At 46.1% G+C, this 25,373-nt stretch overlaps 1 protein-coding gene across 7 annotated transcripts in view; it reads left to right on the forward strand.

The window, feature by feature from the left end:
* PIK3R5 (phosphoinositide-3-kinase regulatory subunit 5) overlaps window positions 1-25,373 on the forward strand; it is a 96,212-nt gene that overhangs the window by 43,480 nt on the left and 27,359 nt on the right. For all 7 annotated transcript variants that reach the window (XR_012154766.1, XM_073310451.1, XM_073310444.1 and 4 more), the window contains exons 3-5: window positions 15,576-15,676; window positions 18,242-18,310; window positions 19,821-19,959. Coding sequence is in view for 6 of the 7 variants with exons in the window: in XM_073310451.1 (XP_073166552.1) it covers window positions 15,576-15,676; window positions 18,242-18,310; window positions 19,821-19,959 (309 nt within the window). In the remaining variant the exon portion in view is untranslated. The remainder of the gene's footprint in view (window positions 1-15,575; window positions 15,677-18,241; window positions 18,311-19,820; window positions 19,960-25,373) is intronic.

Raw genomic sequence — 25,373 nt, forward strand, 5'->3', positions numbered from 1 at the left:
TTAGTCTGTGTGAATAAGGACGTGAGAAACTCTCCCTGAATTTCTGTCTTGCTACTGGTACCTCTGTGCTTTACTCACCGGTCACTGCCGTTCAGGGACCGTTGGTCTTTGCTACCCTCATTTTCATGGTTTTATAACTTGGATACCAGTAACTCTGGATCGTGATCTGAGAGCCAGGTTTCAGCCTGATATACTACATTCATATCTTACCAAACTTTTTCCCTTTCCCCCAAGATGACCAAAGTATACAACCCTTTCCCAGCCAGCTGGGTCAGGCATCTTTAAATCAGAGAATGGAAAAAGAATGGGTGTGTCCCAGCTTTGGATGTGCTGTGTTGGTGTATGCAACTGTCACGGGTTGTTTTCAATGCCCGGCACCTTTATGTTTCTGGATGTCTGCTTGTCAGCATGCTATCAGGCAGTTGAATGCTGCACATGTTCGTGGAGACTTTAGATTCATAGGTTTCTAAGGCCAGATGGATTATAATGATTATCTAGTCTGACCGCTGCAAAACCCTGGCCCAAAACACTCGCCCTGAAACTTTGGCATCAAGCCCATATCTTCGGTTTGAGCTATACCATATCTTTTAGAAAGGTATCTAATCTTGAATTAAAGACTTCAAGGGATGGAGAAACCATAGGCAAATTGGTGAATGACTCTTGTTTTTAAAAAGAAAAAGTGCCTAATTTCTAATCTGAATTTGTCTAGCTTCAGCTTACCGCTATTGGATGTTGTCAAGCCTTTCTCTGCTAGATTAAAGATCAGTCTGTCAGAAATCTCTTCCCACGTAGATACTTTTAAGCTCTGATCAAGTCACCTTTTAACCTTCTCTTGGATAAACTACATAGATTGAGCTGCTTTAATGTCACACTGGAAGGCAGGTTTTCCCGGCCTTGAATCATTCTTGTACAGGTTGAACCTCTCAAGTCCGGCACCCTCGGGATCTGACCAATGCCGAACCAGAGAATTTCCCGAACCACAGGAGGTCAATACAGTGTGCCAGCGGGTCTCCATTGGCACAGGAAGTAGGATATGGGGGCTGTGGCAGCACCCCCAGGCTTTGTACCCAGTGTGGTCCGCGCCTGGTGGCCCCGTTGCCGCTCCCCCCCCACCAGGGGGCTCTGATGCCGGCCCTAGGCCCCAGCCTCTGGCCCCTCGCCTGGGGTCCTAGCTGCTGGCCCCAGGTCCTCCCACTCCCTCCCGGAGCTTGAACACCACGAATCAGCTGTTCACTGAGCTCCGGAAGCGCTGGGAGGGAGGAGGAGGAGTTAGTAAGTGCAGGGCCGCCAGCGCACAAGAGGCGTGGGGAGAGGGGGGAGCTTGCCGGGCCATGGATGTTGCCGGACCAGGGGAGTGCCGGATTAGAGAGGTTCAACCTGTAGCTCTTTTCTGAACGCTTTCCAATTTTTCAACATCCCATTTGAAGTTTGGACACAAGAACTGGGCATAGCATGAAGTAGTGATCTCGCTAATGCTGTATACAGAGGTAATATCACCTCCCTACTTCTATTCAATATTCCCTTGCTTCTATATCCAGTGATCGCTTGCACCCTCTTAGCTACAGCATCATGCTGTGAGCTTATGTTCAAATGGTTATTTACCATGGCCGCTGGGTCATTTAGTGTCACTGAATTCCAGGATATAGACCCTCAGCTTGTAAATGCGGCCTACATTCTTTGTTCCTGATTTTATGGCCTTGCATTTGGCTGTATCTATTAAAACACATTGTTCAAATGACCCTGCCTTGCCAAGCAATCCAGATTGCTCTGTATAACTGACCTGTCCTCATCATTATTTACCACTCTATTTTTGTGCCCTCAGCAAATTTTGCTAGCATTGATTTTATATTTTCTTCCAATTCACAAATAAAAGATATTGAACTTAATTGGGCCAAGAACAGACCCCTGTGGGACCACACTAGAAACACCCCCATTCAGACAGATGATTCCCCATTTAAAATTACTTTTTGAGATCGATCAGTTAACTGGTTTTTAATCCATTTAATTCAGGCTACATTTTTATCAGAATGTCACACATGTCTAAATGAAACCCCATCCAGAAGTATAAATCTATTATGTCAACACAGTTGCCTTTACCAGCCAAACTTGTGATCCCACAAAAAAATAACCAGTTTGACAAGTCTTATTTCCATAAAACCATGTTGATTGGCATTGATTTTATTCCCATGCCTTAATTCTTTACCAATTTTCATTCCATATAATTTTTTCCATTATTCTGGAGAGCGTTAGTATCTGACTAGCTGACCTATAGTTACCTGGACCCTCCTGGTTACCTTTTTAAAATAGTGACACAACATATGTTTTTTTCCCAGTCCTCTGGAACTTCCCCAGTGTCCCAAGATTTGTTAAAAATCACTCTTAATGGTTTCAAAGGCTCGTCAGCCAATTCTTTTGCTACTCCTTGTGGAAGCGATTAGTCATTCGCTAACATCCACAACTCTTTCACATCCTCCCTAGTTACTGATGGAATAGAAAGCATTTCATTATCACTGTGGTATATGAATTCACCATCCTGCTTCTTTCCAAATACAGAACAGAAATATTTATTGAATCACTTCTGCTTTTTCTGCATCATGAGTGATAATTTTACCATCCTTGTCTAGTATCAGACCTATACTATTGCAAAGAGTTTGTTTATTCCTGATATATATTTAAAGAATTCCTTCTTAACCTTAACTCTACTGGCCACAGTTTTGCATTGTTGCTTTTTGCATCCTTTATTAATTGGCTTTGCCAATTTGCTTTGGCTCTTTCTTGCTTTTGCTGTGTTCCTTAATCTGAAATAAATAACTGACTTGAAAGGAAAGCAGTTGCTGTTTGTGCTGGAAACATAGGTATACCTGATCCTGATTCTGTGATCACAGATAATTTTCTGCACATCTGCATATTTAATACCGTGATTTATTTTCCAGTACTATGCTTGCAAGCCTTTGCTCCATAGTGAGTGACTAATTGCTTCCAATGTTTCACCCTCCCCTACCAAAAAAAGATCTGACTTAAAAGTTGAGATTTGTGAAGTCAGCAAGAAGCAGGCACGTGAATTACAACTGTGCTCAGCATTTCAGAAGTAGGATATGCCTGTGGTAGGGATTGGGTCTGTGTACAGAGCCCAGCAGGAATCCCAAGTTGGTCAAGGAAAAGCTTGCCTGAGGTTGCAGGTTTATTTGCAGGTTTTCTGGAGCAATCAAATTGAAACAAATTGGCAGGGTCTCTGTCTGCATTCCCTCAATGCAGCTAAAGAGCCTTCAGACAGAAAACAAAATTAAACCAAGGCAGCTCCCGTTTTCTGGCTCCTAGCTGGAAAAGCCCAGCTGTTCCCCTAAGGGTCAGAAAAGAGCTCACCTCTGGGAGCCCCTCCCAAGATGGGTCTTCGAACCCTTTTGGGAACCAGTGCTGGGAAATAGCTTCGTAAGACCCATGCCTAGGCGGGCCACTCAGCAAAGGTATTGAACATCTCATCACAACATCCAAGTGTCCTCTTAGCTCTACCTGTAGCACATATTAAACTCCCTGGACAGGAGAGACGTTAATACCCAGCTATAGATTGTTGGTTGGTGATCTAAGGAGGAAGAGTGGGTTGTGGTGAAAGCCCTGGCCTGAAAGACAGGAGATCCAGATTCAGTTCTCAGCTCAGCCACAGACTCCCTCTGATCTGGGCAAGTCACTTAACTCTGTCTCAGTTGTTATGAGAATAACAAAGCTGCTAATGAGTGTTGTACTATAGCGATTTAAATACCTGGCTAGATTGTAAATAATACCTGGGCATAGCATGAGCTGCAAATATGCTGCACGGGCCTGGACTAGGTTGTGGGGAAAATGCCTCCTTTCTCATGCTTTAAGTGTATTGCCAATGCTAATTGGGGATGCGGGAATACAATTCAAACACAAATATAAACAAAATAAATAATGGAAACTGCAATCTTCCGCTCGTGTAAAGACTGGTTTGGTTTTTGCAAATTTCCTGTGATGTGTCTACTGGCTTAGCATGGGGCTGCCCCTGGATACAGGGTTGCTGCCATTCTTTTGTTTAGTTGAAAGAAAAAAGCCCACAGAAATATTTGCCTTGTGGGGAGAAGTTGGAGATGTACCTAGAACTCAGTGGAACAAAAAACAAGGGAGGGGACTAGGACACATTTTAGGTATATGAACCCTGACAATGAGTACAGTCTTCAAAAGCACTTAAGTCCCATTTTCCAAAGTGACTTAGATGTGTGGGAGCCTAAGTCCTTATTGACTTTCTTGATTTTTTTTCAGTGGGACTTAGACACATTTTGAAAATTTTGCCCAATGTTCCTTTAACTTGCAAGACTTTAAAGAGTCACACACACGGGCAAATTATTACAGTGAATTGATTTAGTCACAGTGAGATATCAAGTGCACAATGGAAACAAACTGAAAAAATAGACAAATGTTTTTCACCCTGGCAACCTGTGTCTGTTCTACTGATCCTGGGTGTGACTTGTACCAGCTGGCTCAGAGTCATGTGGCGAGTTTGGTTTATTTATTTTTTTTGAAGTTGACAGTTGTCCTTTTTAACAAGAAGCAAAGGGGAAGCGTTAACCACAGCTGCAGAATTCAGGAGGTAGCAGCCGCTGGAGGAGGCATGTTGATGCCAAGTATTGCAGTGTAATTCTGAGAAAAGAAACCTTCAAGCCTCATCCTTCCTAGCCACCTCTCCTCTTCTCCGCCCCGCCCCCCCCATATTGGGCTGGCTGTTGCTCATTCGAGGTGTGATGTTGTAATCTTTGTTGACACTGAAGATCAAAGCAGAAACACTTCAAGGTGCTATTCTGCACATGCTTATGTAGTGTGATTCAGGAGCTAGTCCAAATTCAGTGTTTGTAATATTTATTTGTATTACCGTAGCACCTAGGAGCCCCGGTCATGGACTGGGAGCCAGTTGTGCTAGGTGCTGTACAAACAAACCAAAAATGATGGTCTCTGCCCCAAAGAGCTGCTGGTGAGTCTCTGTTTCCTGTTCTAAAGTGAGATTTCTCTGGGAGTGGCTGTTCAGTCACATATTGTTGGACTTTCTTGTTAATTTCTTTGCTGCAAAAAACAGCTCAACCTATCCTGACGTGGTGTTGGAGGCAGTGTGGTCTGCTGGTTGGAGCATGGGACAGAGAGTCAGGAGAGCTGTGGTCTAATCCCACTTTTGCCACTGACTTGCTGTCCTTCAGCAAGTGGCTGATGACTTTGGCTTTTTTCAAAGATGCTGAGCTTGCGAACTACCATGGGACTCAAGAGCGTTCAGCACTTCTGAAGACAAGGCTGTTATCTGATCTGTCTCTGTTTTCTCAGAGGCAGAGTGAGGATGATACTGACTTATTTACCTGCCTACTAAACTTGCAAGGGTCTTGTGAGGATTAATTAATGTCTGTGAAGTAACTTGTACGTGTAGCGCACTCTAGAAGTGTCTGGTGGTGGTCACCTTTCAAGTCAAGCACCAGTGCTCTGACTGGGCCAATGTAGTTTGTGTGCTCTGGTTCCGAGCCTCTGATTTAGAAATCAATGAATACAGCTCCCTGTGTGATGATCCCATTTTACAGATCAGGAAAATCGGGCTGAAAAGTTGACTTGCCCAGTACCCCGTGAGGTTGGTGGGAAGAGACCCTGGGAGTTCCTGGATGCCACCATGACCTGATGCTACTTTAATTTTGTAAGGAAGCATTTAGGGTGCAATAAAGCAGCAGAAGAGGCTGAGATTTTTAAATGACCTTTTCTCCCTGCAGTGCCTGCATCCTGTAGCAGATTATCTCCACTGGAGACAGTCCTAGCTGCTATGGCAGCTACTGCATCTGAATACTCTGGATTTGAGAATGAAATCAGCAAGAGATGCTTTGTAATGGACAGCTATGTATGGAACCCTACTGCTGCTCTGCGTTTGTCCCAGCACAGTGTGTGCAAGGAGGGAACAGAGCTACTGGGATACTCTTCTAGGCCTCACCACCTTCTTGCCTGTCTTAATTCTTTGTGTATGCCGGAGTGACTGCAATGCACCAGCTCAGTGTGCATGGGTGATGTTACCCTTTAATGACCTGCCCATAGACAGGCTATGGGACGTTCCACCTTTATTCCAAAAAGAAAAGGAGTACCAGCGGCACCTAAATAACCAATTTATTTGAGCATAAGCTTTCATGAGCTACAGCTCACTTCATCGGATGCTCACGAAAGCTTATGCTCAAATAAATTGGTTAGTCTCTAAGGTGCCACTAGTACTCCTTTTCTTTTTGCGAATACAGACTAACACGGCTGCTACTCTGAAACCACCTTTATTCCAACTTCCCTGTTTTGGGGTCTTCTATAGTTCAGGTGGCAGAGATGTGTGGTTTTGGAGCAGAAGGACTATGTGCAAGCTTATATGTAGCATCTGTTCTCTGGAGGCCCCTCCTCTGCTGTACCCCCATCCCCGTAGCTACTCCACTGCATGGGCAGTGTGGCTGATTCTGGCCGGGCGGCGGGGCTGCGAGCTCCTGCTGCTCTCAGCTGCATGGTAAGGGGGCGGAGAGCAGGGGGGAGGGATTGGATAAGGGGCAGGGGTCCTGGGGGGCAGTCAGAGAACAGGGGGCAGTTGGATGGGGCAGAGGTTCTTGGGGTGGGGGCAGTCAGGGTACAGGGAGCAGGGGAGGTTGGATAGGGGTGGGGTCCCAGGGGAGCAGTTTGGGGCATGGGGTCCTGGGAGGGGGTGGTCAGGGGACAAGGAGCATGGGGGGTTGGATGGGTCTGGGGTTCTGAGGGGGGCAGACGGGGGGCAGATAGGGCGTGGGGGCCAGGCTATTTGGGGAGGCATAGCCTTCCTTACCCAGCCCTCCATACAGTTTCGCACCCCGATGTGGCCCTCTGGCCAAAAAGTTTGCCCACCCCTGCTCTAAACTGCATTTTCATGCAGGTGTAACCTTGGTGAACCCAGTGTAATGCTTGTTAACGTGGAATGAGTCTCTGTCCCCTCCCCACCCAGCTTGCGGATCCACATACAGTTGGCTAAACCTGCCAGCCTGTGAACTCTGTCCTTTAGCTCAAGCACTAGAGCCGCAAACAGAGGCCCAGAAGGAGTAGCTGCAGACTCTGTGGTTGGAGGTAGTGGGAGTTGGTGGGTGCTGTGTCTGGTCTGATTGTTTGTTCCCTGTATATGGGATGCATAGCTGGGCTGTGGGCCCCTGAGTAAGTAGGGCACCTTGCTAAAGGCTGCGAGAATCTAGCCCATGGAGCTTTGTTTGGGCAAGCTGTATGATGTCTCTGAGTGGTTAATCACTCGCTGGTGGTGAGGGGTGGGACTGAGCAGAGCTAAGGGAAGGCTTGGTATAAAAAGTCACTTGCTAGATGCACTCCAGTGCTGCGAACAGAGGCAGCTAATAGGGCAGTTTTGGAGGGAGTGTGAGAGGATTTTCTTCCAGGTTCAGCACTACATCTAATACCAAGATGGCCAGCGATGGAACAGTGCTATCATTTAAGAACATCTTACTAGAGGCACAAAAAACCACAATCGAGGAAGAAGGGCCATGCTGGGTAAAAGTCCAACCTGGGTTTATAGGGGAGGTGAAGGCAGCTATAAAAAAAACATTATAACAAATGGAAGACAGGGGACATTGATGGTAGTGAATATAAATCAGATGTTAGGAATTGTAGAAAATTGATAAGGAAAGTGAGGGGACACAAGGATAAATCTATGTCTAGCAAAGTTAAGGACAATAAGAAGGAGATTTAAAAAATATATTAGTAACATAAAGAATCCTGGCAATGGTATCGGTCCATTACTAGATGGAAATGGTAGAATTATCAGTAATAATGCAGAAAAGGCAGAAGTGTTCAATAAATATTTCTATTCTGTATCTGGGGAAAAAACAGAGGAAGAAGTCTTAACATATGGTGATAACACTCTTTCTGTTTCACTAGTATCTTTGGAGGATGTTAAACAGAAGCTACAAAGCGTAGACGTTTTTCAATCAGAAGGTCCAGGTAACTTGTATCCAAGAGTTTTAAAAGAGCTAGTTGAGGAGCTCACTGGGCCATTCATGTGGATTTTCAATTAGTCTTGGAGCACTGGGGAAGTTCCAGAAGTCTGGAGGAAAGCTAATGTTTTTCGTCTTTTTAAAAAGGGTGTGCGGGATGACCCAGCTAATTGTAGGCCTGTCAGTCTGACATCAGTCTGGAGCAAGATAATGGAGTGGCTAATACAGGACTCCATTAATAAAAAAATTACAGAAGGGTAATGTAATTAATGTAAATCTGTATGGGTTTATGGCAAATAGATCCTCTCAAACAAACTTGATATCTTTTTTTTTTTTTATGAGATTACAAGTTTGGTTGATAAATGTAATAGTGTTGAAATAATGTACATAAACTTCTGGTTTAACTTGGTACTGTACAATATTATGATTAAAAAAACTAGAATGATATAAAATTAAGATGGCACACATTAAATGGATTAAAAACTGGCTAAGTAATTGGTCTCAAAATGTAATTGTAAAAGGGAATCATCATTGTGTGGGTATATTTCCAGTTGGGTTCCACAGAGATCAGTTCTTGGCCTTATGCTATTTAACATTTTTATCAGTGACCTGATAAAATCATTCCTGATAAAGTTTGCAAACTGTGGGAGTGGTAAATAATGACGAGGATGGGTCACTAATACAGAACGATCTGGATTGCTTGGTAAACTGGGCGCAAGCAAACAATATGCATTTTAATACAGCTAAATGTATCCATCTAGGAACAAAGAATAGAGGCCATGCTTACAGGATGGGGGACTCTGTCCTCAAGCAGGGACCCTGAAAAAGATTTGGGGGTTGTGGTGGATAATCAGCTGAAAATGAACTCCCAGTGTGATGCTGAGGCCAAAAGAGCTAATGCAATTCTGGGATGCATAAACAGGGGAATCTTGAATAGTAATAGAGAGGTTTTTATCTTTCTATTTGGCACTGGTGTGATCACTGCTGGAATACCGTGTCCAGTTTTGGTGCCCACAATTCAAGAAGGATGTTGATAAATTGGAGAGGGTTCAGAAAAGAGCCATGAGAATGATTATAGGTTTAGAAAACCTGCCCTATAGTGTGAGAGACGCAAGGAGCTCAATCTACTTAGCTTAATGAAGAGAATGTGGAGGGGTGACTTGATCACAGTCTATAAGTATCTATATGGGGAACAAATGTTTAAAAATGGCTCCTTAATCTAGCAGAGGAAGGTATAACACAATCCAATGGCTGGAAGTTGAAGCTAGGCAAATTTAGACTGGAAATGTGGCATAATTTTTTAACAGTGAGAATAATTAACCATCGGAAAAATTTACCAAGGGTCATGGTGGATTCTCCATCATTGACCATTTTAAAAGCAAGATTGGATGTTTTTTTTAAAAACTATGCTTTAGGAATTATTGGGGGCAGGTCTCTGGCCTGTGCTATACAGGAGGTCAGACTAGATGATCACAATGGTCCTTTCTGGCCTTGGATTCTATGACTGGGGTGGCCTATGCTTTTAGGTCCAGAGCCCCCAAGTTCACTCCCCAAAGAAAACACCTGGGGCTTGTTACACCAGGAACGGCAAAAAGCTGACTGAGAATAGTGGATTATAATGGGGGGATGTGGGGGCAAGAATTCAGCCTTAGCTTTAGCCAACAAGTTCATTAATGATGTGGCGATGGTGCAATGGTCACATGTGCTGGGTGCTTGTGGGCTTACTTTAAAGGCTTGTTCACAAGAGTTGCAAAAGGGGGCTGCTTTTGGCACGACTGGGATGTTTTGGCTACATGTTACAGTAGATACATCTCGAATTACAGGACACTGAAATGCTTTACGCTGTATTTCATAAAAATACCCTCTTGTCGCAGCAGAGCTGAGGTGTGCTCCGCTCTCCCTTCTCAGCAGACTGCATTGCACCCCAAGGTGACACCTGTAGAAGGAAGTGGAGTTTGTGACTAAATGTCCTGTTTGCTTTAAAGGTAGCCTATGATCTTCTGACCAATCCACATAGGCAGCATGTTCATGTCTAAATGTAGCCCTAGGGTGGGGTGACAGGGTTAGGGATCCGGGAGTCTCCGGCACTCATGTCAAGGCCCTGGATACTCGTAATGCAAAGCAGGTGTGGAAGTAACATGGTGACGGTGGTCGGAGTCAAGAATTCCTGCAAAGGCCTGGAACCCTTAACCCATGGTGATCACTGTTGGCCCAGTACTGCTTCACTGGGCCACGTTATCCTGGCTTCCCGTGTCTGCAGATTTCAAAGCCGGAATGCTTTTGCTTAAATACATTTTAACAGGGACACAGCACTGCCCTGGCTTACCGAACTCTGGTAACCGAAGGCTGCGGATGTCTCATGGGGTTATGCTGGCCTAAGCTCTGCAGCAGCTGTCCCCTCTGTCTGAGTCATCTGCGTTCCTGCTGTAACGAGGAAACTCTGATTATCCAACCCTCTGATTTTAACCTGTATCAAACAAGTTCCACTCTATCTCATGGGGTGGGATTTAAATATTGCTTTGCTGCATCATCATGGGGTTGGCCCTGGGCACTGGGAGACCCTGTGATCACAAGAGTGGCCCATGTGATCTCAAGCCAGCTCTGCATCTGTGATACTTGCCTTAGGCCCGCCCCTCATCCCTCCTTCCTCACCTTGCCTGTTATCTGTTTTCTAAGAGCTTGTCCTCTCTCTCCCTTTGGAAGGAGTCCAGCCCCCTCTCCCACATCTCATTCAGTCCAGAATAAAGCAGCCAGCCAGCACTGTGATTTCCTCCTCTTTTGCTAGTGATGAGAGGAAGGAAAGAGCATGCACCTTGTTGCGCTATTTGTACTTGTGGCTGTGCTCACACAGGAAATGGAGTTCTCCTCATCCGGCAATTTACCAAGGTGTATTCCAGTCCCTGCCGCTTTTGCAAATCCCACTTTGTTGCCTTGGGCTTTTCCCTTCCCCACAGTGAGGCAGCTGGTCTCAAAGGCATCTGTTCCAAACATCCTGATTTGCCTCAGCAATAGGCAAACCCGCCTGACCGCCTCTGCCCAAATCAGTCAAGCTGAAGGCAGAGGTAGTTTGCATCCAGATCAGTCCAGATCATGCCCAGCCCTTGCCCCGCCCTGTTGCTTTGCCAAAATCAGCCAGGTTCCCAGCAGCTCTGGGTCTCCCTGCTGGGACAGCTACTTTCTTGAAAATCTCTTGTCCTGGGACTTTCCCAGGAAGGTACTGCAGTCTAGGGTGAGGCTGACAGAGGGAAACCCCACTGTGTGAAAGATCTGATTACAGCGACTTGCCAAAGCCCAGCAAAGAGAGTAATGAAGTTCAGGAAATGTGTACTTCAAATCACATTGACTTCTGGGAGAAAAGCTGGTCAGAGGTACTGCTGAATGAAAAACTGAAACATTGCTGAATTAACTATTGAGTTGTTGGCCATGCCTCCCATTGTACACAGATTAGATCATAAACAATACCACATTGCTAAAGTTGTAAACAAACCAGGCAGAAGTCGGGCAATGCCAAAGGTAAGGTTACAAGTGCAACTTTATTATCTTCCTAGTGGGTAGGACTTTTGCCCTGAAATCCCAATATTGTTGTTTCTGCCGGCCCCTTGCCCAATTCAGTGCTCGCTGAATGAGGCAGCTGTTCGGTATTTATTTGTCAATCACCTCTTAGATCAGAAAAGGGTAGCTGCACATGCTGTCAATCTCTCTGTCAGCCTCAGAGCTGATCGAAATGGATTGGAGCTGGTCAGAAATTTGGGCTTTTGCAAAATGCTTTTTCTTGACCCAACCTTCCACCCACCTATATCTTGGGCCTTCACAGTGTGGAGTCCTGCCCACCCAAAAGATGAAGCAACCTCCCTGAAATCCACAGCCTGGGGTGTCTTATCTCTGTTATCACATGGAATTTGTGCCTAAAAACAGGACAAACCTGTCTGGCTCCTCCAGTTACGGAACTTCAGTGATATAAGCATAACTGGGACACTGTATATTATAATGTGATTGTGCAGCCACATTAGTTAATGCATAATTGTCTTCCTTACTGGATATGCAGAACAACTCTCTTCCAGAATCCACATTATTATTATTATTTATTTATTAAATGTGTTTAACCTCTATAGGCTGTGAAGAAAACCTTCAAGATGTGACCCCTGGGTAATGATGTAGTGCTACCCGTGCGAATCTTCTGAAACAATAGAGCTAAGAGCTGGGAACTGCCCCAATAATCTCAGTTTAGGGACGTTAACTCTGAAGGCTAATGAGATAATGTAGGCATTTCAAGTATTTCACTGCAGATCATTTTATTCAAAAGGTTATGCTAAAACGTTTGTCTGTCAGTTGTTGGAAGTGGCAGCAGATATTGCCGTGGGGAGCAATGGGACAGCTGGTTGCTATTCAGCTTAGTTGGGGGGTGGAACACAAGGAATTCAGACCTTCCCCCCTCCAAATTTGGAGTAACCTCTACCCAGAAAGGGGAGGGAAAGAGGAGCTGCATCTACCTCTCCAGTATCAAAAATCTTCCAACCTCCGCCCTCATTACCCAGCAACCTTTACAAAGCAGTCCAGTGTGGGTTCAGTGCAAAAATCTGCAGCCGCTGACAATCTAGAGGCAATGTCCAACTGAACTTGAATTGCAAATTAAATGAATATTGAGGGAGAAAGGGGTATTGGGAACTTAGCAAAGCAGTAAGGAGGAGAGGGCTTAGTGGAGCAAACAGTGGCATAATTCAGGGGTTCCTGCCACATAAGTTCCTCCTGCATAATGTGCCACATAGGACTTTGATTGTAACTTCATTGACAGCCAGCCAGTCAGAGTCCAGTTACACCCAGCGTGCCAATCTAAAACCTTCTTGCGCTGTCACATGTCACTTAGAGCATAAACCACCATCCCTGTCTATCCTGGGCTGCTCTTTGCTTGTCCTCCATGTTGTTAAGTCCCTGAAGTTTTTCCTCTCTGTCTGACACAAGGACTCTCTCAGTTGGCCTGTTTTCCATGTTCCCTACCCAGTGGCAGAAGCTCTGGCTTCATTCTTAACATGAGCTATTTCCATCTATTCTGGGTATCTTTAGAGATAAGGGGTTGTTGAACACTCTGATGGATCTTGACATTTGTTATAAATTCATTCAAGTGAATACCTAGTATTTGTATTTAATACCTAAGGCACTGAGATGTCGGTATCTTTAGGAGGATTTCTAGCTTGCACGTAGGGTGACCAGATGTCCCGATTTTTGGGTCTTTTTCTTATATAGGCTCCTATTACCCCCCACCCCCATCCCGATTTTTCACATTTGCTGTCTGGTCAACCTACTTGCACATCTGTATGTTAAAGTGGCAGTGACATTGGAGTTGAAGATTTGTAGTTTCGTCTTTAAAATTGGTAGATTTTTGACGACCAAATCTTGTTTAAACTGGTGAAGTGCCAGGTTGTGACATTTTCTTCCTGGACATCCCCACTGGTTTGCATGTTACTGCTGAAACATGTGAACTCTTACATTCCTTTGCCTTCTAATGCAACACGGGAGTTGGGAGTTGCTGGGGTTCTCATTAGATTTGTTTTTTCATAACTGATTTTTAAATCTGTCTTTCTTGTGCTGCTGGGCGTTCTTTGCTTACATATGGTTGGAGCTGTCATTTAGAAGAGCTATGTCGCCAGCAAAACCAAAATTTTCGAACGTACTATAGTTAAACCACATGAGGCTTGTATTGTATTCATCCACGCTTCTCGTCATGAGGTTAGTGGCAATGACAAACAGGAGAGATGAGAGAATGCATCCTTGTTCGACACCAGTGTTTTACATTAAACCATTTATTCAAGCTCTTCCCATAATTAAGACACGAGTGTCTGGTTTGGGTATCTAGACTAGTTCCGAAACAACAGGCTATTGAAGCATTATGATCAAGCTTTTCAAATTAAAATGAATAGGAACTGGACACACTTTGGTGGCTTTGAAAATCTCAGCCTCCGAGCCCTGTAGCAACTTGCAAAGGTTTTAGTTAGCACAATGACTGTGGAAGCTCTTTTTTATTCTGCACACCTGTTCTCTTGCTGTGTTCAGAATCGTGCTGACGTTAGAGCCCACAATAAGGTTTACTGCCATTTACATTGTAAAGCCAGTGCAGCTACTGGGCAGGGAGCTGCAGTTTTGTTTGGTTTGCACATTATTTACACAATTGTTTGTTCAGTTCCTATGGCAGCATCTTTCCTTCTAGGGACAGACATGCACAGCTTAAACAGAGTAATAATACACCACAGCTGGGTCAAGGTGCCTGGCAATGATGCATGAGATAGAAAGAACCAGACTTGACTCTCAGACTTGCAGGGTGAGCTGGCAGTTATGGAAAAAATATCTTTTTCTTGCTTGCTGATCACACTTGTCCCAGGGTCACAGAGATCCAGTAAATAAGGAGCCCGACTGTACCCCTTTTCAGAATAACTTTTCAGAGCAAGACTGCACTTTGAAATTCCATGAGTGTTTCTCAGTGGAATAGCTTTGCTAGTAACAACAGCTACCCTGCTCAGTGGCCCAGGTAGCAAAGCCAGCTGAATGTTAATGGTTCACGGTATGAGCAGGAGTGGGGAGGACTGGCTAGGGCTGTGAACTGACAACGAAGGAAGCAAGTGTCAGGAGATGTATTTTACTGGTGATACAGTTTCACCTGGTCTGGATAGATGTGACCTTTTTCCGCTCCCTCAGTGGCTCATAAATCTTGCATCTTCTCCTTCAGAAATCATTTAATACCAGGGTAGAAGTAAGTTGTGTACTCTGTGAAGATAGTTATCTGAGACCTGAGATGGCTTTCTAGGTCTCTTGGCTAAGATTAGTGGCAGTATCCCTATATTGGAGGCATTCTCTGTCTGGACTCTTTCCTGAGCTCGCTCTCCGGGTCTTTTCTCTCTCTAACGTCTCTGCTCTCCTACTTGCTAGCTGCACAGGTGGGAAGGTGTGTGGTGATAACGGTGTGAGACTTGGAATTGAGGGACATTAAATACCTGGGTGACCACAGTAGGAGTTACTTGCCTCATTACCTTTGTACCATGTTCCCACAATTGCCATCAGGCCAAGTTCAAGTCCTGCAGGGTGCTCAGGGATCAGGGCCTGGAGCATTTAAAAAATCCTAAAGCTCCTGGATGAGGAGTGTGGGTGACACCACCGCTGCTCTGGTACAATGGAACTCTCTACCTCAAGGGTAAAGCTCATCTGTGCAGGAGACGGAGATTTCACGGAGTCAGTGCCAGACTGTGGAACAGACTCCTCCAGGAACTGAAGACCATCCCAAACATCCCAGCCATCCGCTCCAAGTGCACTTCCCTGACTTGCCTTCCCTGATATCACCAGGGAGCAGTGTGGACTCTGCCAAAACAATTCCCAATGAACCACATGTGACAGACATTAGTCAGTCAGTTAATGTGTGAATGGAAGGTGCTCAGATACTGTGTCAATGAGGGGAGGATAAGAACAGAATAGAATGAACATGCTGGGTTTCTAGCTCTCAATGACTCAAAGTGCTAGCCCCATACTCCCTGTGTTATCGGTTCCTTCTGTGCACCCCCACTGCCAGCTCTGGAGTTTCTGGTGTATTTGAAATGTGGTTTTCCTTTCTCGCTCTGATAGCTGGGCTGTGTCTGAACTGCTGGAGCCTGCAGGAGCTGGTCAGCCGAGATGCAGGAAACTACCTCATCCTCCTAGAGAAAATCCTGCAGAAAACCAAAGAGGTAAGGCCCTGCCAGCAAGAATGAAGGGTGCCCCAGCAGGGAGGAGGCTTGGGGCAATGGGTGCTTTGTTGTCATTAGGATGGAGTCTGGCAGGGGGTCCTGCTCTGAAGTCTGTAAAGAAGCCTCGTCCCCTATATAATTTGAATGCTAGGTCTCTTGCTTTCCATGGAGGAAGGAAGCCTTTGAGCAGGAGGAAGTCAGAGTGTTATGCCCAGTGAAAGAGAAGCTGGTGTCTGGCCTGCAGGCTTGCTGGTCAATTGGCCGTGTTCTCTCTCAGCACCGGAGACTCCCAACTCTGCGTGTGGACCCCCAAATGTGAATCAGATTTGCCGTGAGTTGGCCCCATTCCCGCTTGCCCCGCTCCAGTCAGCGTGCAAAAGTGTAAGCCCCTGTGCCCAAAATGATTTGAATTTTGCAGTTTTTAGCAGATATTATAATAGGGTTAATGACTGAGCATCAGTGCCTGGAGATAGTCGAGCTGGCCCAAGGTCAGACCTCTGGAGAGCAGCTTCTGGCATGTGGGAACTGCAGAGAAAAGGGATGTGATAGTGCACTGGGAAAAAGAGCAAGCCTGAACATCTGCACTTTGAATAGCATCACAAGACACAAGGAGAGGTTTCCTACTTCCTGAAGTGCTGCTATGTGCATGACCTCCAGTCCCACAATAGCGACCGCCTTCCTCCGCACTTGGGGACCAGCCCAGATTCCAGTCTCATTCTCCATTGTGTGCTGGCCATTGTGCAGGGGGAAGCCGGGGAAGGGAGATCCCAGCCATACGGTTCCAGGAGTCCTGGGCATGCATGTTTCTAGGGGCAGAGCTGCAGTTGGTTTGGTGTGCTAGAATTTATGAGGCTTGGCTTCCTGAGACCCTCCCTTGTTGCAAGCTTTTCTTTTTTTGCCTGTCCAATTCAGAAGGAATTGATTGCTTCCTGCTATTTTAATGGAAGCTTTGCCTCAGCTATTCTGGTTTGCTTTGCAACCAAAAATACATTTGGAACGTAGGGACTGAGCAAATGCTAGCATCTGTAGTAAGCAGCAGGCTGCTAGGGTTTGCTATGTCCAGCTAAGCATGGGAAGTGAAGGATCAGAGGTGCTGAACTGTTAACCTTCAATAAGTCCATCTTCTGATGGGAGGCCATCAGCTCTCCCAAGTTAAGTAGCCTCAAGACTTGGGTGGGAGACCTTAGCCTGGCAGGAGGTGGTGTTAGGGACTCTGGAGTTCAAGCGAGCAAATAATTCACATGACAGTGTTGCCAACCCCCACAATTTTATCATGAGTCTGGCAATATTTGATGTTTTCCTTAAAGCCCCAGCTCCTAGATTCATGTGAGTAAGTGAGAATCTCAGCTTTCATTTTTGTAAAAAGTTTCTAGCCTTTCTAGTTAAGGAGAAAATCTTAAAAACATGACCCAAATGTACTTACCCTAAAGACTCAAACCAAAAGAACTAAAATGAACCAAAAATGTGTCTGTTGGGGTTTTTTTTTAGGCCTGATTCATGATTTTTAAATGGCTGGGGTAGGCAATATGGCAACTAATAAGTTGATTATTTTTTAATCTTTTCCCCCTTTTCTCCAGTCGTTCAGGAACACCTCATGCTATTCCTGTATGGATTCATAATTATTGGTGAATTTCCTCAGTGAATAATTCTTAGTCTGCAGATTGTCCATAATTAGCTTTGTTGCAAATTTCGCAATGTTGCCTAGTGATGTAAATCAGCTGGTGGTGTTTCTGTTATCTGGTTGCATGATTTACATTCAATACACAGCACACATTGCAACAAGTGTGAATAAAGTTCCGTTGCTCAGAAAATGTAAAGGGTCACAAACTTGGCTGGATATAAATTCCCTTTTGAATTTGAATAGTTGCAAAAATATTTTCCATTATTCACTCATGTGAATCTAGGATTGACTGGCACCAGCTAATCTATATTTTTAAACATGACTATCTTTGTCCTCGCTGGGCGCTAAGTAGCATTTAACAGAGTGTTAATTTAAAGATTGTAGTTAACACATTTTCTAATGACAGGTTTCAGAGTAACAGCCGTGTTAGTCTGTATTCGCAAAAAGAAAAGGAGTACTTGTGGCACCTTAGAGACTAACCAATTTATTCTAATGCGCTTCACTTTCCCGGTGTAGACAGAGCTTGGATGTGTTGTGCCAAAGGCCTAGTCTGTACTTACAAAGCTAGGCTGATGTAGCTGCATTGGTTAGGGATGTGAAAAACCCATGCTCCTGACAAGCGTTGGTACGCCAACCTAATCCCCAGTGCAGACGCGGTGTAGTTACGCCAACCTAAGGCCAGGTCTACACTACAGACACATCAGTATAAAAATGTCGCCCAGGGGTGTGAAAAGTCCTGTTGAATCCTGTGCAGTGCCTGTTGAAGTCCATGGGAATCTTAGCATCAATGTCATTGGGTGGGGTACTGGACAGACCCTATATGAGCAATTCTTGCGACTGGATGGTTTCCTACAAAGCTTCCTTCCATCTCCTGACAGCTTTTAGGTATGTCTGTGACCAAGTAGCACTGCTGATACTCCTCTTCTCGTGTGTATTTCCTGCAGGTCCAAGAGACATGCAACTATGACCTCCTCACTCCATTGGCTCTTCTCTTCTATTCTGCAGCTCTGTGTGTAAGTCCTAAATTTTTTTAACCAATTGTAACTTCAGCTTCAGGGACGGGCTGAGAATTGGAGCACTGGCCTAGCTGAAAGCAGAATAATGTCATTATATAAGACATAAGAACTGCCGTACTGGGTCCATCTAGCCCAGTTTCCTGCATCCGACAGTGGCCAGTACCAGAGTTTCAGGGGAGTGTACAAAACAGGTCAATTTTGGATAGTTCCATTCCGGCTTCTTTCCCAGCTTCTGGCAGTCAGAGGTTTAGGGTTGCCCTGTACATGGGATTACATCCCTGACCATCGTGGCTAATAGGCTTCCTCTCCTGCAGGAATTTATCTAGTTCTTTTTATAATCTAGTTATACTTTTGGGATATCCTCACCTGAAGTACTGTGCTCTGCCCTAATCTTCTCATCTGAAAAAAGATCTAGCAGATGTGGAAAAGGATCAGAAACAAGCAACCAAATATCATAAGTCGGAGAGACTGAAAAGTTTGGGTCCATTTACTTTCAGAGAGGAGATAAATGAGAGGGGACGTGATAGAAGTATACAAAATAACCTGTGTATAGAAGGTGAATCTGCCCCATTTGCTCTTTCTCATAATTAATCAAACCAAGGGAACTTCTAATGAAACCCAAAGGCAATACATTTAAAACGGATAAAAGGAAATACTTTTTTTCAGGTTTCAGAGTAGCAGCCGTGTTAGTCTGTATTCGCAAAAAGAAAAGGAGTACTTGTGGCACCTTAGAGACTAACCAATTTATTTGAGCATAAGCTTTCGTGAGCTACAGCTCACTTCATCTGATGCATAAAAGTGGAAAATGCAGTGAGGATGTTTTTATACACACAGACCATGAAAAAATGGGTGTTTATCACTTCAAAAGGTTTTCTCCCCCCACCCCACTCTCCTGCTGGTAATAGCTTATCTAAAGTGATCACTCTCCTTGAACTCTGCAGTTCATTGCTCCAAGATCTCTGGGAGGCCAAGAACTAAGCAGGATTCATAAAAGGGTTATGCATCTGAAAGGATGGGAACATCCATGGTTGCTAAGAGTATGTTCTCTTTAGTAAGAGAGAAACTCTCTTGCTTTGGCGCATAAGCCACTAACTGGTGGAGTTTAGGAAGAAACAACCCCAACAGGAAGGTTATTCTGTAGTTGCCCAGGGAAGGGTTTCTTGAACCTTCCTCAGAAGCATCCAGTGCTAGCTACAGTCAGAGAGTGGACTGTACAACCTCTGGTCTGATCTAGACTGAGAGTTATTTTTATTATCCTCCCAGTGCCAGCCCAGATACCTGCTTTCCCATGTTGCTAGTGGCCGCTGAAACCTCCTCCTCTTTTATTTGGGCTATCGAGCAGCTCAGTTTGGGAGCCTAGTTTGGGACCTGGGAGGATCTGAATCCATCTGAGTGGTGTTGGGGAGCAGGGAGGGACCAAAGCCAAAGAGGAAGGACAGGCTTCCATGACTGTGTCCTTGACCCACCTTGGATTGTAATCCTCATGCTACTTCTTTTTACCCTATAGACTCCTCACTTCCCACCAGACTCTGACCTGCTTCTGAAGGCCATTAGCACCTACCATACCTTCCTTACCTGGCCTATGCCCTACTGCAACATCTACCGGGAGCTACTGACCTTCATCAGCGATGAACTCAAGGCCCCAGGTAGGAATCCAAACAGTCCATCATTTTACAAATCCCTCTCACGCGTAGTCTTTGTGGTGTTGGGTGCAGCTAACTTAGCCTCAGAGGGTCTGAGTGAAGTATTTTGACCGTTCTTCATGCCAAACCAGAAATGCTCACCACGGTGGCCTGGTATGCACAATGTTCTCTCTGAAATTCTCTGAGTGTTGCTCTCATACACACACGTTGTGTTTAAACAAATCATGCAAAGCTCAGGACCAGCAGCCATGCAGCAAACTGTGGGTCCATTTGCTACCATCTGCTCTGTGTTTTCCAATACAGTTGTAAATGGGCTTTTGTCATCTGGGAGGAGCGGGCTGAGACCGCTGAACTCATTTCACTGCTGCCCTAACACAGATTGGAAGCCAACTCTCCTCCAGAGGTCAAAAGCTGAATTGACATAGTTACGTTTCCAGGGTCATGTGTTTAGCATTAATGCTGTCACGTAGAGGAACCGCGTTGCATGGCACCGGACATGTCTCCATGAATGTTAAATTCAGATAGACATGCTGATCTCGGTGGATTCATGAAGCGGATGAGAATTTCCACTGCAGCCTCTTTGTTCTGGGGGTATTTTTTGCATGGCAAACCAGCTCTGGTTGCTCCCTGCTGCTATTGCCACTAGCCCTAAACTTTGCTTTGCGAAGGAAAGTGACTCAGCGGGACAATTTGGTTATAACAGTGAATCCATTCATTCCCATCAAGGTGGCTTTAGTCTTTGAGTGTGCTGCTTTGTAAAAAATTTTCATACAGTACCCTGGAACTCCCAGCCACTGTTTTGTGGCTGAGGTGCTGTCTCTGTGTAATTGGACTTTGGGCTCAGCTGCAGGCAAGACCTGCAGCATGTAATCGTATCTGTCTTTACGCAGTAGAATCGTCTTAATGAGGCTATGCTCGTGGATGGCCTATTGGTTCCAATTAAGCAGCTGTTTCAATTAAAAGAAAAGGTCATTTAAAAAGGGTCTTACACATGAGGATGAGATGCAGAGAATCATTTTTCTTCAGTACTGTATTAGAACAGATTGTAGAATTTCACACCCATTTAACATCTGGTTAATCACCACATCACCCCTTGGCACCATTTGATTGCTAATGCAGGATTAGATGAGCTCCAAGCAGGGTTAGGGGACGTGCTGTAGAAAACCTGTGTTGGCATCGGGCAGGCCATGTCTACATTAGACCTTACAGTGGCACAGCTCTTCTGTCGACATAATTAAACCACCCCCAACGAGTGGTGTTAGCTATGGCAGCAGGAGAAGCTCTCCTCTCTAGTGTGGACACGGCCTTAAGTCTGCACAGCAAAGTTTTACTGGCATAGCTATGAATAAATCACACCCAGCGTAGCTATGATGGCAAAACCCCCAGTATAGAGAAGACAGAAGAGTGCATCTGTCAGTTTAGCTAATGTTGTTTGGGGAAGCGGTGTAGCTACTGGCGGCAGAAGAACAACTTCTGTCTGCCTCTGCTGCGTCTCCACTTGGAGACTCTGCCATCCTAGGTGGCTCTGTAGTGTAGGCAAGCCCTGAGGCACACATCATTGCTAATGCCCTATGTACTAGCGCAGACAGGGCCAAGAGGAGGCCCCGTACTCCAGAGCTGAAGCACTCTGGGAGGACAGTGGGGGAATACACTGTGTGCTTCTTAACTGTGACGTTACCCAGGGATCCAATTTCTGCTGGTGATGGTGACTGGCAACTGCAGGCTAATTATCAGCAAATTATCAGTATCAGCAAAGATTCTTCAGCTAGTGCCAAGGGGTTAAGTAGAGATTAACCAGGTGTTAAGTGGGGGTGAAATTTGAGGTTCCAGAAATGGGGGTGGATAGAAGATGCTTTCGAGGAAGCAAAAGGATTAAAAAAAAATTTTGTAACTGCCATCTAAACCACATCCCAGCTCAGAGCTGCCCTGGTACAGGCTGGGCCCTCAGGTCTTTGTCTGGGTTGTGGATACGATGTTAAGAATAGTGCACTGATTGTATTAAGTGAGGTGGCAAATGAGGCCCAGTAAGCAAGGGGGTCTGGAGACCTTTCACTGGTTGGAGCTCTCAAGCCCTCCCAAACAGGGTTCCCAGTGAAGCAGCCCAGTGGCTGGGGTTGGCCCTGGTCTACACTGCAGAGTCAGGTTGATGCAAGGCAGCTTACATCCGTTTACCTTAAATCAGCCCCTCCTGGGTACTGCTGCAATGTTAAACCTGGCCTAGCATCCCCCACGTTTCCAAGGGGTCTCTGGCCATTCCCTCTCATCTGGCTGGGCCTGGTCTCTGAAATGGCAAAGCCACATAGAGCTGGGCTGCAATTCTGCAAAGTCAGAACCAAGGATGGTTCAGAACTGGGTCCTATTTTATCCAGACCCCTAAAGTGAGGGCGAGCAGGTGGGAAATTGCTCTGGATTTGGCCAGAGAGAGACTGTGAAGGTCCCCAAAGAAAGCTACCTGGATCCGGCATTCTTGTCTTGACCAATCCGCCTACGTCCCCTCTGCTGTGCACATCTCTGTGGCCCTGGTGTTTCCCACACTGCCTGTAATGAGAACCAAACTTCACAGAGCAGGCTGCACTGGCCAGGAGACCTGCTGGTCCCAGTAATGGGCACTGCTCCTATGAAAGAAAGTGACTGAGGACTCCAGAGGGATAAAAGGAAAAAGCATGAGGCCAGACAGTGACAGCTGGGAAATGGCACCAGCAAAACAGGGAAGTCTTCTGTAACTCAGTGCAGGCTGTTGGCCAGTTCCTGTTTGCTGCGGCGTGACGCTCGGTTGCGTGGGAGAAGTGATGGGATGCATTGCTCAATGCTAAATTCTGGCAAGGCAGGAAACTGCAGTATTCTCCAGGGGACAGTGTGCTTTGGGAATGCCTCTTTCTGGTTGACAGCTGGGCTGGGCTACATGCTCCTGTCTAGAGATGGTGTATTCTGACCCCGTTTAACGGCAGCACAAGTCCCAGTTTCATGTCGCGAAAGCCGCGGTGCGGGGATGGAGATTATGCTGATGTCACAGGGCTGCCTTTGCGTGGGGAGTGTGTAGGGGAACAAAGACATGCAGCAAGGCAGGGCTTAGTGAGAACCTTCTCCTCACAATGACGAGTTCTGTTTTAAAATGTCAGTTTGACATGTCCTCCCCCACCAGTCACCTTCTTCATCTTCTGGGCTCTGGAGTTAACCCCTCAAAGCCTGCCTCTTCCATGCTGCCAGCCGGATGAAAGCTGCTGAGTGGTGTGTGCAGTATCCAAAGGGTTAATGTTTCCCCCTCTGAACTGTGCGGCGCCCACCAGGAAACTGGGTTTGCTGTGATGACAAATCTAGTTTCTTTCGTTAACGGGGGTCTTTCCTGCCCCCTTGACCGGCAGGCGCCGGGGACGTGGTGCCAGTGAGAGGCAGACTGCAGTGTGAGGTTCAGACTGGGATGTTTGGCCTGCAGACCTGACCCCCAGGCAGGGGGAGGAGATGTTGGGGTGGTTTGTTTTCCTACCACTATGGCAGCTCCATGCACTTACGCATCCGCAGCATCGCAAGGGAATGCAGCAGTGCAATACAAAACAGGAGAAAGTGTTTGGAAATCAGTCCCAGGGTTAGACCCGGTCCTGATAAAGAGCCTTCCATCTGAACCAGGTTTGGGTGCACTTTGTCCTCTGGGCTGCAGCTTTGTGCTGAAACCAGGAAAGGAATTGTGTCTACACAGCAGATGGGAACCGTCCAGTATCTGTAGTGTGGATGGGCCCTAGAAGTACCATGTGGTTGGTATGGTGGTGCTATCAATGATGCTGTCCCTGAACTTCCCTGGAATCTCCCAGCCTCATCTCTGTGGTCTGTTATCGCTGTGACACCTGTTCAGGAAGCTTGTTTTAAACACAACTGCAAACCCCTGGGAGATCCCCAGGAGCCTTCACTGCATCCTGCTCTCATCATGACACCATTGTGCCCAAGAATAACGTGGCTGGGGGCTTGGAGCCAAATTTCTCTTTACACTGTATGAGGAGGCAGATGGTTTGACAGCCATGGAAACAGACAAAGCACAGAGCAGTGCCAATGTGCCCTGATCGTGAGCGGGAAGGACCGTCTTCAGGGACCAGTAACAGTGATAGCTTTGTGGAGATCACGCTTGTTCACTGGAAATCCAACCAAGACCTTATAGACTCATTCTGTTTGCCGGGCACTTCCGGAGCTGTTTGTGGTACAGTGTCACCATATTACTATCCAGATGCTTCAGCTTTCCTGGGAATCTTATGAGGTCAAAGCCAAGAGGTAAAGATTAACCGAGACAAAGCTGCTGTCAATATTTACCGAGAGTTCAATAAACCTTGGTATTGTCTGAGAGCCTGGGTCGGTGTGGATTGTTCTGCAAAGCATGATCATTGAATGAATCAATATACAAAATATCCGCTTGGATAGCACAGGCTGCCCCAGGAAACTGAGCGGAAAGGCACCACTCAATCAGGGGATGCTGCTGCAGGGGCTTTATGAGGCCCATGTCTGGTAGCCGCTTGGTGTCCTGGCTGAAATGGATTTGGTAGGTCTCAGTCCACTTCCCAGGAGCCAAAAATTCAGATGGACAAAGCTGTCATCACCCTTGAGGCTCATTGGGGGTGGCCAGGCATGGGCATTCCACATGGACTGAACGCCCGTCGGGTGATCCTGGTTCGGGGGGAAGCTGTGTGGGGGAGGGGAAGCTTGCACGATTGCTGCCTGCATGGCAACTTGTTCTGTGGACAGATAAAAAGCCTATGCCCAGGCCTGAGAACGCAGGCCGGTACATGCTGAATTTGCACATGCAACCTGAGAAGACTTTAGAAGTCATATTGCGGAACGGGGGGGATGGGAAGCAGATAAGAGAGAAGTTTGTCCCCTCCCCGCCCCCCCAGCACCTGGGACCCCAGTTCCTAAAGCACATTACAGACGCTAAATGAAATAGATGAGAGAAAATCACTGCAAAGTCTTCTCCATCTAGTGAGGCCTTGTGGATGTCCTGGGGAAGCGGGTAGTTGCTCATTGCAGTTCAATAGTGTGAATTTTAGTGGTGTAGGAAAACTTTCCCTGTTTGTTTTCCCCCGTGACTGGTCCTATTAAAGCCAATGGAATTGCCTCACCGGAATGGACAACGTCCTGCCCACAGCAGTGACCCATGTCAGAGGCGTCAGACAGAGGACTGTACCCTGGTATAAAGCCCCTTATTTTATCCTGATTCCCTGCTGCTGATCAGCTGGTGTCCTGAAGCCTGGGGATCAAGAGCTCGTCTCCTTTAATTCTTCCTCGCCTGACTGTGGAGGTTGCTTTTGGGAGTCAAGTGGCCAAGTCCATCCATGGCACTTTAGAGACTCTGTGAACAGTGAAACCCACTGACCTTGGTATCTGACTGTTCTGCACCAGCCTAGAGACTGTTCATGACAACGATATGCAGAACTGCT

Source organism: Lepidochelys kempii, chromosome 14, assembly GCF_965140265.1.
Source record: "Lepidochelys kempii isolate rLepKem1 chromosome 14, rLepKem1.hap2, whole genome shotgun sequence".
Classification (NCBI taxonomy): domain Eukaryota; kingdom Metazoa; phylum Chordata; order Testudines; family Cheloniidae; genus Lepidochelys; species Lepidochelys kempii.